The sequence below is a fragment of the Oryctolagus cuniculus genome, chromosome 1 (assembly GCF_051225735.1).
Source record: "Oryctolagus cuniculus isolate XC-2025 breed Fujian yellow rabbit chromosome 1, ASM5122573v1, whole genome shotgun sequence".
In the NCBI taxonomy this organism is placed as follows: domain Eukaryota; kingdom Metazoa; phylum Chordata; class Mammalia; order Lagomorpha; family Leporidae; genus Oryctolagus; species Oryctolagus cuniculus.
The window spans coordinates 168537730-168555456 of NC_142867.1; the positions used below are offsets into that span (position 1 = coordinate 168537730).

At 37.3% G+C, this 17727-nt stretch overlaps 1 protein-coding gene across 7 annotated transcripts in view; it reads left to right on the top strand.

Moving 5' to 3' along the window:
• The window catches only part of RIC1 (RIC1 partner of RAB6A GEF complex), a 169385-nt gene that overhangs the window by 71740 nt on the left and 79918 nt on the right, over positions 1-17727 (top strand). For all 7 annotated transcript variants that reach the window (XM_008255095.5, XM_002708103.6, XM_017341498.4 and 4 more), the window contains one exon: positions 1386-1465. In XM_008255095.5, coding sequence (XP_008253317.2) covers positions 1386-1465 — 80 coding nt within the window. The remainder of the gene's footprint in view (positions 1-1385; positions 1466-17727) is intronic.

Below are 17727 nucleotides of genomic sequence, written 5' to 3' on the forward strand. Positions count from 1 at the left end.
GCATGGGAGAACAAGGAGCTTTTTCCGGGTCTCTCACGTGAGTGCAGGGGCCCAAGGACTTGGGCCATCTTCTACTGCTTTCCTAGGCCATAGCAGAGAGCTGGATCAGAAGTGGAGCAGCCGGGACTCAAAACCAGCCCCCATATGGGATGCCAGCCCTTCAGGCAGTGGCTGTACCTGCTATGCCATAGTGCCAGCCCCTGCCTTTTTTTTTTTTTTTTTTTTTTTTAAGATTTATTTATTTTGAAAGTCATGGTAACACGAAAGATCCTCCATCAGCTGTTTTACTCCCCAGTGGCTAGTGCTGGGCCAGGCACTGAACCCAGGAGTCAGGAGCTTCATCCAGTCTCCCATTTGGGTGGTGCAGGGGTCCAGATACTTGCTCCATTTTTTGCTGCATTTTCCATGCCACATTCCCAGGGAGCTGGATCGGAAGTGGAGCAGCCAGGACACAAACCTGTGCCCAAATGGGATGCCGTTGTTACAGGTGGTGGTTTTATCTACTGTACCACAATGCTGGCCGCACACTACAGTTTTTGAGTACATTATAAATAGCAGCATTTATAGTTAAGAGAAAAAGAAACAGCCTGGCTTTGATGAAGAAATTGAAGTGTTGCTTCTGTTATTTCTTCGAGTGAAGAACATGAAGCTGTACTGGAAAGAAATTTGAAACCTTTGACATTTTCTTCAATTCCACTCTGGGTAAATGCCTGTTGACCTCTAAAATAATAGGAATTCAGTAGTCGAATAAAGCAGTTTGGGGAAAAATTTGCCAATTCACTCTGTTAACTATTAAAAATACTTGATTAGGAACAGCTAAGTATAAAATGGTTGTTTGAACTTTAAAAGTCACAGATGTAGGCTGTGATATAGTGGCACTGTTTTTAATATAATTTTTATTTAAAAATAGTTTCTTAGAAAATTTAACTAGCTGATTTTACAGTTTTAGAAATCAAAGACTTGCTTCATTTTCTTCTGTAGGCAGTATTTCGTAGTAAAAAAGAGGCCAAAAGGTTCATTTTTAAAGTATATAAATATGCTATTCTGAAGTTTACTGTGTAACCTTTGAGTAGCTAAGCATTTTATCAAACTGTTACTATTTGGTGGCATTGTTGCTTTAGACATTTTTGAACAGTTAGTTACCATATTATTGGGAAGTTGAAAAAGTTATATCTTTCACCTACTGTTGAATAATCTAGTTATGAGAGAATGTCTAACATTTTATGAACTATTGATTGCAGGTACATGTTTATGAAATCTGTTCATTTCTTTACAAGCCTTTTAGAGACATTATAATAAAAATTACTTTATTTGCTTAATCAGACTAATTTTTTAATGGGGGGTTCTTAACCTTTCATTGATGGTTACTAAAATTTCTCTTTCAGACGGCACATGGCTACATCTTGTTTTTTCATATTACATCTGCAAGAGGGGACAAGTACCTTTATGAACCAGTGTATCCCAAGTAAGTTTGTTGGCTTTCATTTTTTTATTTGATTTAAATGCTTTATATTCAGAAATTATAACAGTTTTGTGTTGTCTGATGTGATTGAAATAAAGCTCAGCCTGTGATTCTAAAATGTGTTTCAGTTTTGAAGATTTTTGTATAGTTTGGAAGACTAACATCGAAAAGTATAGGGTACCTTTATGGAAAATGAGCATTAAGAAAGTAATATGCCTGGATTGCAAAATTTATTCACATCAAAATTACCTTTTAATTCCATTTTCCCTGGAATTTTTGAAGTACCCTTATGTAGATAAAATTTTTATATCATAGATTTAGGAACTATCTAGGTTTTCTTGATGGTCCAGCCATAGTGTTTGTAACAGTATAGCATTAACTGAAGTATTAGTTGTGTGCATTTTTAATGAGGAGATTAATTAATTTTTTCAGTAGAAGGTCTAAACAAAGCCTTTTTGACATAAAAATCTATTCCTTAAAATAAGGACATTGTGATGTATTTAGAAATTTTTGAGTAATATAAATCTCCCAGTGATAGTTTTGTGAGCCTTTTGAAGAAGAGATGTTGTAATGTCTGAAATTTTTTCTTAAGTATTTTGAACTACTGTATCATCTCCTTTCACTGCTTGATTTTAGATACTCAGAATCAACTTAATGTGTTGGTTAATTTTTATTACTATGGGTGGAATAGGGAAACAGTTTCTCTTGAGACAGGTAAAATATTGTTTTTTGTATTAGAGTTCAGTATGATTTGTATGTTTACAGTGTTTTAGAATAGCATTTTTTCCTTTCTAAATTTATAAAACAAAAATTGTGAGGTAGTGTTACTATACACCACTTAGTCCACTTTCCCTGTTTATTATCATATTAGTATATTTGACCCAAGTAATAAGCCACACCCAGCTTTCTTTCCTTTTCTTAATCAAAAAAAGAATTTTGAGATTCCTTTTTTGTACTCCAGAGAAAATTTAAAAAACTTCTGACCTGATTCTGATACTGCAGGGGATGCCGCTTGAGAGTCCTGACAATGCATAAACGTATGCTTCACTGTGTACAGTAAGATAGAGGACTAAAGAAAGAACATTAATCTGTTTATAATTTGGGATTTTTTTTCTGTATATTGAAGAGATTGAGTTTCAGTGCCTGGGCTCAACAAAACATGCATTACCTCAGAGAAGCATAAATAGAAGTTAAACAGCTAGGCTTTGGTGTCAGATAGACCTGGAATTGAATGTCAGCTCTGCTGTTTATAAGCTGTGTGACCTCTTCCAAGTTATTTAATGTTGTCAAGAACTAGTTGCTTCATCTGTAGGATGTGATAACAGTGGTAATCAGTTAATAAAATAGATGAGATCATCTATATGTAAAGCTTAGATAAGTACTTGGTGTATGGGGAAATTAATAAAAGATAACTTGTTATCACTAATGTGTTATTTCTTTCACCAAATTTTTACCTCATTTCTAAGATTCAAGTGATATATATTTATTTGATAGTGTACCTTTTTGCCAGTGTGTAACTTTTGGTAACTTCTACAGAAAAACCAAATAAAATCTGTTCTCTGAAAACAATTTCACAGCTTAGAATCAGGCTGTTATGTATTTGTGTGCTTTAGTCTAGCAAATTTCTTAGTTTTTCTTCAGAACCCATTCATAAAATAGTAATGAAAATACCTTCTTTAGTTGCTAGAAAGATTATATGAATTCTCATTTTTAAAATCTGAAAAATAGTGGTGATATAAGGATTTGAGGAGACTTTAAAAAATGATTGTGGCAGTAGTCATTTTTGTCATGTGCCAGTGTAAATACTTATATAGTCCAAGACACTATTCTAAGCAATTTTTTTCAAAATATTTTATTTATTTATTTGAGAGGTAGAGTTACAGACAGTGAGAGGGATAGACAGAGACAAAGGTCTTCCTTCCATTTGTTCACTCCTCAAATGGCCTCAACGGCTGGAGCTGCACCAATCTGAAGCCAGGAGCCAGGAGTTTCTTCCGGGTCTCCCACGTGGGTGCAGGGGCTCAAGCACTTGGCTCGTCTTCCACTGCTTTCCCAGGCCACAGCAGAGAGCTGGATCAGGAGAGGAGCAGCTGGGACTAGACTGGCGCCCATATGGGATGCTGGCGCCGAAGGCAGAGAATTAACCTACTGTGCCTCGGCGCCGGCCCCCTAAGCAATTTTTTAATGTTTGATTAATCCCTACAGCAACCTTGTGGAGTAGTTAGGTCTAATTACTACTGCAGAGAGAGGACAACTAATTCACACCTAGTTGCACACTAATGAGTTCCTCAGCCAGGATTCAGCATAAATGTAAGTAGCACCAAATTCTGTGCCTTTAACCATTAATACTCTACTGGTTTTGCCTCAACCCTGATTGTTTCCCAGCCAGCCATCTACTACTTTGGGATTTATTTGTGGATTGGTGAATGGGAAAAAGGAGAAATGATTTGGAGTGTATAATAATCCTAAAAAAATAGAGGTACCCTGGGAGGCAGTGGATGATGACTCAAGTGCTTAGGTCCCTGCCACCCATGTGTGAGACCTAGGTTGAGTTCTGAACTACTGGTTTAAGCCTGCTCTGATCAGGGTGTTGCAGGCATTTGGGGAATGAACTAGTGCATGTAAGATCTTCATATGACTGTCTGTGGTTATTTTTCAATATGAAAATAAATTAAATTTGATGTGACTTAGCAGATGTCTCTATCAAATCATGTAAGTTTCTCCTGCAGAGAAGCTTCAGTTTTGAAGGGGTAAATTACAATGAAGCTAGAAATTGCTAATCTTAAGTTATTCTCTTCTTCCTTTAGAGCTAGCATTAACTCATTAACTGGTAAAAAAAAAGTTTCTTAATTTGATCAAATGTATTTGTGTGTGTGTGTGTGTGTGTGTGTGTTGGGGGAAGCAGAGTAAAGTAGCCAGGAGCTTTTGGGTCTCCCATGTGGGTACAGGGGTCCAATTGCTTGGGCCATCTTCCACTGCCTTCCCAGGCCACCAGCAGGGAGCTGGATTGGAAGTGGAGCAGCTGGTATTTGAACTGGCACCCATATAGGATGCCAGTGCCGCAGGTGGAGGCTTAACCTACTGTGCCACAGTGCAGTATTATGCTGATTCCTAGCTGTGGTACTCATTAGTGTGCAACTAGGTGTGAATTAGTTTATATAATAATTAGACCTAACTACTTCACAAGGTTTCTGCAAGGATTCATCAAACATTAAAAATTGCTTAGGGGGCCGGCGCCGAGGCACAGTAGGTTAATTCTCTGCCTTCAGCGCCAGCATCCCATATGGGTGCCGGTTCTAGTCTCGGCTACTCCTCTTCCAATCCAGCTCTCTGCTGTGGCCTAGGAAAGCAGTGAAAGATGGCCCAAGTCCTTGGGCTCCTGCACCCACATGGGAGATCAGGAGGAGGCACCTGGCTTCTGGCTTCAGATTGGTGCAGCTCTGGCCATTGCAGCCATTTGAGGAGTGAACCAATGGAAGGAAGACCTTTGTCCCTCTCACTGTAACTCTGCCTCTCAAATAAATAAATAAAATATTTTGAAAAAATTGCTTAGAATAGTGTCTTGGACTACATAAGTATTTACATTGGCACATGACAAAAATGACAACTACTGTCACAATCATGTTTTAAAGTCTCCTCAAATCCTTATATCACCACTATTTTTCAGATTTTAAAAATGAGAATTCATATAATCCTTCTAGCAACTAAAGAAGGTATTTAGAAGCTATATTTTAGATGCATTAAACTCACAATTCCTGTTAATTCAGTGCCTCTGTTTATTTTTTTTACTGTACTAAATATGCCTTTTCTGCTATCTTTTTCATGCACATGACCTATTTGACTTAGTTTTTAAGCTCAGGTCAAACATCTTTTCTACTCTATAATGCTTGCGCCCTCAACTCTCTTATCCTCCCTTATACTCAAGAGATACCTGACCCTCACATGTACTCCCATGGCATACACTGATAATCTATGAATGCTTTCTTATTTAAAGGAATCAATAAGGGTATATGAAGATAAAAGGTGAAAATGTGAAACTGATCTGAAATTTTATATTCTACTTGAATTTCACTCTCCAGTCGTCCTATATCTCTTGGGTAAATAAATACCTAGGAATAGAATTGCAAGTTCATATCACATGTCTAGTAATTTTATATTGAATGCTGGATATTATATTACATTATTGATTTCCTGATTTTGTTTTTTTCTTTAAAGCATGTTAAAGTTTGTATGGATGGCAGTTAGGTTATTTGAAGAATTTTTTTGGATGTTTTGAGGCTTTTTGGTATGCATAGCTTAGTGTTTGGTAAAACTCAGGAACTCGGGTTTCCAGAGCTTTTTGTCTGTATGACTGCTACCTCTCTGGTACTCTGCTCCACAAATAGCTGCTTCAGCATCCTTGAACTGCAGTCTTTTTGTCCTCAATATAATGTGGCTGCCATACTGGGCTTGGGTTTTGCTGCCTTATATGACAGTCTGGAAAGTTACTTCCTTCAGAAAATTTTATGTCCTTTTACTCAACGTAGCAGTAATGTGCTTGCTGCTATCTAATGTCTGAATACAATTGTTTCATATATTTTGTGGAGTTTTTTTGGTTTGTTTCCAGAGGGCTACTCTCTGAATAGAATACTAAAGCGACCATCTTTGTGTCCATCAGTGTGCTTAAACAGTTTCCAATCTTTTTACACTGGAGTATATTTAAGCACACCAACACATCATTATTTTTGTTTCATCCATAAATACTTAATTATGGGCATTCCAGTAAGCAATTATATTATTTACAATTGATGAAAAATAATTTACAGAGTTTAGGGGAAAGAAGCCATTTCAGCCTGTCCAGAACCATTGTTGGAGAACAAGTGTCACCTGTGGCTGCCAGAACTTCCTAGATCATGTTTGGCACATTCCAGAATCAAAAATCTTAAGATTTGGAAATTTGGAGTGGAATTAATCCTTTTTATCTTCATCGAACATTTATTGTGTGTTTAATCTCATTTATGAGACACTAGCCATACATTGTTGCTGAAGAGATAAAAGATTTTTTTTTTTTAAATTTTTGACAGGCAGAGTGGACAGTGAGAGAGAGAGAGAGAGAGAGAGACAGAGAGAAAGGTCTTCCTTTGCCATTGGTTCATCCTCCAATGGCCACCGCGGCCAGCACGCTGTGGCCGGCACACCGCACTGATCCGAAGGCAGGAGCCAGGTGCTTCTCCTGGTCTCCCATGGGGTGCAGGGCCCAAGCACTTGGGCCATCCTCCACTGCACCCCCCGGGCCACAGCAGAGAGCTGGCCTGGAAGAGGGGCAACCGGGACAGAATCTGGCTCCCCGACCGGGACTAGAACCCGGTGTGCTGGCTCCACAGGCAGAGGATTAGCCTATTGAGCCGCGGCGCCGGCCTAGAGATATAAGATTTTATGAGCAAGTATTTAAGGTTAATGGCAGTGTAAAATCAACAAATTCCAAGTGACTGAATGTCATGAAAAAACCTAATAGTATTTCAGGGGAAGTATTCTCTTGTCCAGGTAAGTTTTGTAGCTAAGGAAGGTAGTGCTGTAAACTTGGAAATTAAGATAAGCCTTAGGTAGGTTGTATTGCAGAGAAAAACATGGTATAATTAATTGTACTCTGGAAGTTTCTGTGCCCCTACTCCAAATGCATCAAATTATCTGACACATTATTTTCCCATGCGGGCATTTTGGTTTTTTTGAGATATGCACAGTGTAGTTTATTCACATCAAAGCCTATTGAATTAAATTGTGTAGTGTGATTTTTTTTTTTTTTATTTTGATAGAGTTAGTGAGATAGAGACACACACACAGAGATAGGTCTTCCTTCTGTTGGTTCACCCCCAAGATGGCCGCCACAGCCAGGAGCCAGGTGCTTCCTCCTGGTCTCCCATGCAGGTGCAGGGGCCCAAGCACTTAGGCCATCCTCCACTGCCTTCCAGGGCCACAGCACAGAGCTGGACTGGAAGAGGAGCAACTGGGACTCGAACCTGGCGCCCACATGGGATGCCGGTACTGCAGGTGGAGGATTACCAAGTGAGCCATGGCACCAGCCCCTGTGTAGTGTGTTTTCTATGTCACTTGGTTTAGTTCTCTAAGAGATACTTGACATGCATTGGAGGCAACCTCCTTATTTTTCTTTTAAGACTTCTCTATGATTTTTATGATACATTTGAGGGCAGTATTGTTTGATTTGGGGATTTTATCAATTTTATGGGAAATTTCTCCCTATTGAAGGCTATGGGAACTTTGGCTAGTTTGTCTCATAGAAGCATTTCATTTTTCATTCCCCTTTAGGGGTCAACCACTGACAGTACCTTCTCTTTGCTGAGAAGGTAGAGGCTTAACCTGCTACACCATACTGCAAGCCCCTAGAATTCTTAAATATAAACTCCATTGGGTATTTAAGACAATTTATATGTGTTCAGAAAAGAAGACAATTTCTGCTTCTTTGACTGTGACGTTTTAGAGTGACTTAGAATGTAAAGTATGACAAAACCTTAAAAAGTTTTTAGAAGGGGCCAGCTTGCGGCAAATATGGTGAAGCCACTCCCAGCAATGCCGGCATACCTTTTGGGTGCTGGTTCTTGTCCTGGCTACTCCACTTCTGATCTAACTCTCTGCTAATGGCCTGGGAAAAGCAGGAAAGATGGCCCAAAGGTTTGGGCCCTTGCCACCCATGTGGCAGATACAGGTGAAGCTACTGGCTCCTGACTTCAGCCTGGCCCAGCTCTGGCCTTTGCAGCCATCTGGAGAGTGAGCCAATGGATGGACGATCACTCTCTCTGTCTGACTCTGTCTTTCAAAATAAATAAGTACACCCCCCCCCCTTTTTAAAGAAGTTACTAAAAAATACAAATGATCTTGTTCAAAAGCATTTCTGAAATTGAATCATGTATCAGATGTAAGCAGTCACAGGGACTGGGCACTTTAGCAGAGTAGTCATTTGTACACTACTTGCAAACCAGTTGTTTGCAAAGATAACTTCTTTAATACTGATAAACCTTTAATACTTTTATTTATTTACATTATCATTATTTACTCAGCTGTAATATTTGCTAGTTTAAATCAAGTTAATTTTACAGTAGTATTCAAGCTTAAATGTTTATTTTATATACTTTAAATGAATGAACAAAAATCTATTAAAAGTTGTCTAGAGAAAGATTACTCAAGTAGTAAGAGTAAGATCTACTTCATAAATTGATTTAACAAATCTGATGTAAATATTTTGTAAATTGAGTGTAGCTGGGTTTGTCAAATCTTGGATTTTTGCTATAATCTCAGTTTTCTCAATTTTGTGCTGTCCAGTTTAATTCTGAAAGTATGTTGTGTTTTACATACTGAAATTAATGAATTTACTAAAGTTAAACTTTAATACATATTTGGAAGTATTCTCTTAAGCAAGCCAAATTGTCTACTTGAAGTCATTCTAGCTAGCCAGTGACATAATATAAATGTAAATCTCTTGACTTTGAGAACCACAACTTAGAATATGTTATCACACAGTTGATCAGAGACTGCATTAAGAAAAAAAAATTGTTTTTCAAGAATACTTAAACAAATGGTACTTAATCACTATTTCCTTTATTCATCAGCAATTTTATTTAAAGAACTTTAAAAATTTATCAAGTGAAGAAAGAGACTAGTATTTAATTAAAATTTAAGATAAGGTATCCTTTTATATCCATTAAACAGGCATTCTTAACTTTTTTTATTTTTTTTTAGGTCTTATCTTTATTGGTCTTTCTCCTCTTAGGTCCTGAATTCTCCTGGGCTGCCTGAGTACCCGCCAGCCTGCACCCAGATGCACATGCTTTTCTTGGTTTCCTTTAAAGTTTCTGTTTCTTCTCTCATAAACCCATCATGGATTGAGGGGGGAAGCACCTGATTAAGTAACTTGTGTGCCTGATATTCCCCACCCTTGTCAGAGTTCACTGGCAATAAGTACATTTATAGTGTTTGGTGCAATCATTATCTAGTTCCAGAATTTCTACCTTACTGCAAGTGTAAGTCACAAATCTATTAAGCAGTCACTCTCTTCTCCGGTGCTCCCAGGCCCATATCTCTGTTTGTCTCTATGGACTTGACTATTCTGGATTGTCGCTCCCCCTCTTCGTGGAGGAACGACACAGGACCCTGCGCTGTTCTTTTGTCTGCTCGGCCCTCCCCGGGTTTGCTGCTGGTTCTTCCCAGGTTGGCTACCGTCCCTTCCACCTCCGTGGAAGGGCGGTTCCCCCTGGCCACTTTCCCCACTTCCACGGGGGAGCGGCACACCGCCGGCCGGCTCTCTTGGGGGCTGCACAGGTGTTCCTTCAGATAGATGTTCCTGGTGCATGTTGTCTCTCTCCTCCTTTATAGTCCTCTTCCACCAATCCCAACTCTGCTACCCACACGCCGAGTACGCTGCTCTCCTCCAATCAGGAGTAGGTCCTACAGTTTATTGGTTGAACTGGAGGCAGCTGTGTAGAAGCTGTTTTCTCCCTTCTCAGCGCCATATTGTGGGAGAGCAGATGCATAGAATAAGTCTTAATTCCAGTAACTTAGTCTAGTCCGAGCTGCTCCCCACACTGGATATTTCATATAAATGGAATTATACAATATGTAACCTTTTGTGTCTTCTTTAATTTAGCCTAATGTTTTTGAGTTTCATCTTTGTTTTGGCATGTATCAGTACTTCATTCTTTTTATGGCTGAATAATATTCTGTTGTATGGATATACTGCATTGTGTTTATCATTTTTGTTTTATTTATCAATGAATACTGAGATTGTTCCTACCTTTGGCTGTTGTAGATAGTACTTATGAATATTTGTGTCCAATTTCTGTTTAAAGCCCCATTTTTCGATTCTTTTGGCTATTATACCTGGGAATTAGATTGCTAGAACATGTGGTAATTCTTTAGCTTTTGAGAAACCACCAGACTGTTTTCCCAGATCCATGGTCTCTCCATGGATCTTTGTCAATAATTATTATTTTCCATGATTTTTTATTATCACCATTGTAGTGGATGAAGTGGTATCTCAATATGGTTGTGTAGGTTTTTTTGTTTTGAGAGGTAGAAAGAAACATTCCATCTGCTGGTTCACTACCCAAACATCCACAATGGCTGAGGCTGGGCTGCGGCCTAAGCTTGTAGCCAGGATCACCATTCAGATGGTTCTAAGTGATTTATTTATTTATTTATTTATTTCAGTGAAATGGAGTTGTTTTATGAGTTCCTCCCCTTTTTGAATTCTCTACTGCTAATGTAGAGAAATATGCTATCTTTCTGTGTTGATCATGTGTCCTGCAACTTTGTTGAATTAATAACTCTAATGACAATTTTTATCGATTTTTTTAAAGGATTTCCTGTTTATACTAACACAGTGTCTTTGAACAGAGATAGTTCTGCTTTTTGTATTCCTATTGGCTGATTTTTCATTTCTTATTCTTGCCTGATCATTTTGTCTAAATTCTAGTATGATGTTGAATAGAAATGATGAAAGCAGCATACTTTTATTTTTTTCTGATTCTAGTGGGAATGTTGTCATTCTTTCACCATTGAGTAAGATGTTAGCTGTTTATTTTTTCATTTATATTCTTTATCATGTTGAAGTAGTTCTTTTCCTAGTTTGTTGTGTTTTTATCATGAAAGAGGATGGATTTTGTCATGCTATTTTTGCTTGAAGATCATGCTCAGATTTTTTTTATAGAGTTATTTTTTATTTGGAAGTTAGACAGAATGGTCTTCCATCTGCTGGTTCATTCCCCAAATGGCCGCAGCAGCCAGAGCTGAGCTGATCCGAAGCCAGGAGGCAGGAACTTCTTCTGCATCTCCCATGTGGGTGCAGGGGCCCAAGGACTTGGGCCATCTTCTTCTGCTTTCTCAGGCCATAGCAGAGAGCTGGATTGGAAGTAGAGCATCCAGGACTCGAACTGGCACCCATATAGGATGCTAACACTGCAGGCTGGGACTTTAACCCACTGTGTCACAGCATTGGTCCCATCAGATATTTTTTTCTTCATTCTATTAATGTGGAGTATTGCATGGATTAATTTTTAATGTTCTGTCACCATTGTATTAAGATAAATCTCACTTGATTATGGTATTCCATCCTTTGTTTGCCACTGGATTTGATTTGCGAATGTATTGTTGAGGATTTTTGCATTTATATTTATAAGGCAAGGCATGTTGGACCATAGTTGTTCTATTGTTGGCATTTTTTGTTGTTTGGCATTGGTGTCAAGGTAATGTTGGCCTTATATAATGAATTAATTGTGTTCAGATTCTATTTCTTTACTAACTTGTCTTGTTTTTCTATGCATTATTGAAAATGGGATACTGAAGCATCTGCAACAATTATTGCCTGTTGCTTTCTCCAGTTCTATCAGTGTTTGTTCCACATATTTTGAGACTCTGTTGTTTGACTCATATCTACCTATGATTATGGTATCTTCTTGCAGAAATGACCATTTTATTTATAAAAATATATGTAATGTATAAATATGACTATAGAAGTCTTTCATTGTCCTCTCAGTTTCTTATTTAAAGTCCATCTTTTCTGTTATTACTACAGCCACACTTACTATTTGCATTGAGTATCTTTTTCTGTCTTCACTTTCAGCCCATTTTTGTGTTTGAATCTGAAATGAGCCTCTTATAGATAACTTATAAATGAAATAATTTATTTTTTAAAACATTGTGACATTTGCCTTTTATTAGAGGCATTTAATCCATTGACATTTGAAGTAATAATGATAAATAAGGACTTAGGCCATTTTACTTTTTGATTTGTATGGGTCTACATCTTTTTCATTCTTAGGTTTCTCCATGACTGCTTTCTTTTTTGTTTGATCTTTTACATTGTACTGTTTTTATTCCTTTATTTCCTTTTCTCTATATTTTATTGATGGTTATGTTGGAGATTATAATTAACACCTCACATATACAACAGACCAGTTTCAATTCATACCAACTTAGCTTTAGTAGTATACCCCCCAAAAAATGCTGCTTACATTTCCATCCCTCTCCTTTAATGTTGTTACAGATTGTGTAACTATTGCTATACACTGATAAGTACTGTTTATGCATTTGTCTTTTACATCATGCAGGAAAACTGGTTTCTGAACCAAAAGTATAATGCTGCTAGCTTATCTATTTTATAGTTACCTTTATCAGTGTTCTTTATTTGCTCACATAGTTTTGAGTTACTAGCTCTTGTCCTTTCACTTCAGCCTAAAGGACTCAACTTTGACATTTCTCCTAGTTGAAGTCTACCTGTGACAAATTCCCTTGTCTTTTTGTGTGCCTGGAAAGTCTTAATTTTTTTTTTTTGTTTTTGAAGGATACTTTATTCATATATATATATAATACTTTGTTTACATTTTTACTTTCTGCACTTGAAATATGTCATCTCAGTGCAGTCTCGCCCCCATGATTTGATAAGTTGTCTGTTGACCTTATTAAGGATCCTCTATACATGAAGAGTCACTGACCTTGTTGCTTTTAAGATTATTTGTCTTTGGACAGTTTGAATCTAGTGTATTTCAATGTGGATCTCTTAAAAAATTATCTTTGGAATTTGCTGAGATATTTGGATGTATAGGTTCATGTCTTTATGAAATGTGGAAAATTTTTCAGCCACTGTCTCTTCAAATGTTCTTCTCTTTTCTTGCCTTTAGGACTCATTGCACATACGTTAGTATTGGTGATGTTCCCACAAGTCTCTTAGGTTTTGTTACTTTGTCTTCTTCTCTCCCTCTCTAATTCTCAGACTCCATAGTTAGTAAAATCACTTAAGTGGAGTACTCACAGACTATTTGTTTTGTTTTACTTGACAAAATTCTTAACTGTCAGTAATTTATTTAGTATATTAATAAAGTTTATTGCACAGTTTTGGTTCTAAAATCCTTTTACCATAGGTAACACAAATTACTCTCAAACTTTAAGCTGAAGTCATATGGCCGTACTTAATTTTATGTAGTTAGGAAACCACAGATTGTTTTGTGAGCCCAGATGTGAACAACATAACATTAACAGTCTCTAATTAGCCTATGGACTATACTCCCTCCTCATTCCATCCTCAATCTATTTTTAGCATTCATTCATTATTTCTTTATGCAGAAGTTACATCTCCTGCTCAGCTCTAGTAATTAATCAGTTGCTAAGAAGTTGAATTGAAGCCCAGAGACTGAAATGTTAGCTCGTACCCTTGTTACCTTTGTGACCATGAGTAAAGTTCTGAATATTTTCAAGTTGAGATTTCTTTTCTGGAAAAATGGGAATAATCCTCTCAAATTATAAATGATTGCTTCACATGGTATGTGTAGAACATTTTGTACAATATATCATACACAGTAAGTGCTCAATATAATACTATTTTTGTGACATTTAGTGTCCTTCATAATCTGGCTTCAATTTATCCTTCCAGCCTTATCTTCAGTGATTCTTTTCCAACTATCTGATGCTATATTATTGTTGAACTATATGTCATAATAGTTTTGTTAAAGCAAAGATTTTATTAATATAACTTTTACAGTTTTACTGCATTATAGTATGTTTGGAACATAATGGAAACTTCCCTGTGAAGTGTGTTTATAATTTCACAGTAGCAGCTTTTGAGAAATCAGGATTATGTAAATTTGCTTTAAAATTTTTTTTAAAGATTAGTTGAAAAAAAATATATATAGAGAGAGAGAGAGAACTTCCAACCATTGGTTCAATCCGCTGATAGCTGCAATGGAAACTCTGGGCCAGGCTGAATCCAGAGCTGGGAGCTTCATCTGGGTCTCTCATGTGAGTGTAGAGACCCAAGTTTTTGAACCATCTTCTGCTTTTCTCGGAGCATTAGTAGGGAGCTGGTTTGAAAATGGATTCAGGACTGGAACTAGTGCCCATGAGGGATGCTGGCATCACAGGAAGTGACTTTACTTGACACGTCACAGTGCTGGTCTCTTGCTTTAAATGATACATTAATAAACAATAGTATTTACATAAAGAATAGAGGATTTTCAGTTTTAAGGTAATGATGCAAGGTTTTTTTTTTTGTTCGAAAATCAACAAAATAAAAAGTTGTAGTATTACCATCTTTAATGAAAGCTAGAGATATCTCTAACCTTTCAGCTAGAAATTTAATAAGAAAAATGACATACAAATACCATTAAACTTGAATAATCAGATTACTAGAGGAGAACATTCGGAAAACCCTGCAAGACATTGGCATAGGCAAAAACTTACTGGAAAAGACCCCAGAAGTACAAACAATAAAAGCAAAAGAAGACAAATGGGGTTACATCAAGCTAAGAAGGTTTTGCACTACAAAGTAAACACTCAACAAAGTGAAACGGCAACCTACAGAATGGGAGAATATATTTGAAAATTATGTAGCTGATAAAGAATTAATATCCAGGATCTCGAAAGAGCTCAAGAAACTCAACAACAACAAGACAACAATCCAGTTAAGAAATAGGCAAAGGAGATGAACTGGCGATTTTCAAAAGATAAAATACAAATTGGCCAACAGGCACATGAAAAAAATGCTCAGAATCACTTGCCATAGAGAAATGCAAATAAAAAAACACAGTGAAATATCACCTCACCTCAGTTAGAATGAGTATCATCCAAAAATTAAAAAACAATCCTGGTGAGGGTTTGGGAGGAAAAGGTGCCCTAATCCACCATTGGTAGGAATGTAAAATAGTATAGCCATGTGGAAGACAGTATGGAGATACCTCAGAAATCTGAAAATAGATCCACCAGTGACCCAGCCATCCCACTCCTGGGAATTTACACAAACAAAATGAAATCAGCAGATGAAAGTGTTATCTTTATCCCATGTTTATTGCATTTCAATTCACAATAGCTAAGATACAGAATCAACCCAGATTTCCATTAACTGATGACTGGATAATGAAAATGTTGTATATATACACTATGGAATACTATTCAGCCATAAAAAAGAATGAAATTCCATTAGAATGGATGCAGCTAAATCAGTATACCTAGTGAAATAAGCCAATCTCAAAAAGACAAATACCATGTTTTCTCTGATATGTTGTAACTAATAGAGTAAAAAAAGGTATTTGAGCAGAATTGACATTTTAAGATGTGATTATTGTTTACAGCTCTTTTCTCTACTGTTGAGGAACAGTGTTTTGTTCTTCTTACTGTTGAATTCTTTATTAAGTGGAAGATTAAGCTTTGGATTATAAAATAAACTGAAAGCATGTCTTATAAAAATTAAAGAATAAGAAAGGAAAGAGAAGGGAACATGGGAACATGTGTGGGAGAAAGAACAGGGTGGGAAGTATCACTGTGCTCCTAAACCTGTATTTATGAAATGCATGAAATTTGGTCACCTTATATAAATAAAAATTTATAGAAAAAAATGAAAATTTAGTCTTGAGTGACTAAATACTTAGAGGATACCAGTAGAAAACACTCAAAAAGGCTCAGGAATTAGATGAACTGATGTTACAGTATAGGATTGAGGCAGGGGCCATTGTTAGGGGGATTGTTTGAAAATCTGAATAAGGATTCATATGTTTCCACCTCACAGGAAATGGAACTATATTGTGATTAAACCAGAGGAATTCCCAGCACAGAGCAGGGCAGAGGTGAGATGCTATTCTAAAAATGATGATTAAGTAAAAATTTTAGATAGTAGTTCATCAAGTTGTCTTTCCTTGGTTGACTCCAGACTTCTGTCATTCATATATATCCTAGGCAAGTTTGAGGATACTTCATGGAGAAATTTAACCATCCCAGGAAAACTGCTCAACAAATACTAGTATTTGAAGACTTCCACCCTCCCCCCCCCACCCCCGCTCTGCCTCCTCAAAAAAAAAAAAAAAAAAAAAAACCCCACAGAAGACACAGCTACAATGAATCTACCAGTTGACAAGCCCAACCTATACATACCTTGAGCTTTTAAGTCATCTTTTAGTTGTTAACCTTTTAAATATGGACAAACAGTCATGGCTTGTTAGCCATCTTCGGAAAATTTCCAATGTAAAGGACAGATGTAAGGTAAAAAAAAAAAAAAAAAAAAAGACAAGGCAGAAAATGAAGACACTTAAATAATTGACAACCTTAGGCAAATACTGCATAATGAAACAAAACAGGATGCTTTAAGAAAAAAAAGTGTTGGGGAAGGAGTGGTGTGGGGGGCATGTTGTGATACAACAGGTTAAGGGGCTATTTGGAACACTCACATCTCATATCAGAGTGCCAAGTTCAAGTCTGGTTATTATGCTTTGATCCATCTTCCTACTAATGCACATCCTAGGAGGCAGCCAGTGGTGGCCCAATTGCTTGGAGACTGCCACCTGGGTGAGAGACCCAGATGGAGTTCCTGACTCCTGGCTTCAGCCTGGCCCAGAGCAGGGTCTTGTTGCAGGCGTTTGGGGAGTGAACCAGTGGATAGAAGATATATTTCTGTCTCTATGTCTGTCTCTGTCTCTCTCTGTCACTCTTTCAAATGTTAAAGAAAATCTTTTTCTGAAAATGAAAAAATGGGGTGGGTGATAGAGTTCTTGGGATGAAAATTACAAAGCAGAAGTACATTCAGCAAAAGTGTTGAAAGATGCAGAAAACAGACAAAAATTAGAGAGAAAGGAGAAAATTATAGGTTAAATTTCTGTATCTAACCTGGTAGGAGTTCAGGAAATAGAGAACCTTTATTAATGTATTAAGGGAAACAACATGTAAATTTCTAAGACCAAAAGTAAAGATGTCACTAGTTTGAACAGTGAGAAAAAAAATAAAAGTTCACCTACTTGTAGAAAAGTATGTCATTCTGAAATTATTGAAACCACTAGAGATAACAAAATATCCTAAGGACTTTCAAATGGGGGTCTGGTGGGGAGATAAAGTCTTTGAGTAAAAATTTCATTGAATGTGTCAACCACACCTGAGAATTATAAAGACATTCTGGCAAAGCTTTCAATTTGCCAAGGGAAATATATTGGTTTGCACATTTTGGAATTTGTCAGATATATAGGACTCCTGTGTACCCATATATTCATCTCCCAAATTGAAAAGTTACCAACATTACTCTCTCCTTACCATATGTATTTATTAAATTTTAAAGCAGGGACCAGCACCGTGGTTCACTTGGTTAATCCTCCGCCTGCAGCGTCGGCATCCCATATGGGCGCCAGTTCTAGTCCCGGTTGCTTCTCTTCCAGTCCAGCTCTCTGCTGTGGCCCAGGAAGGCAGTGGAGGATGGCCCGGGTCCTTGGGCCCCTGCACTTGCATGGGAGACCAGGAGGAAGCATCTG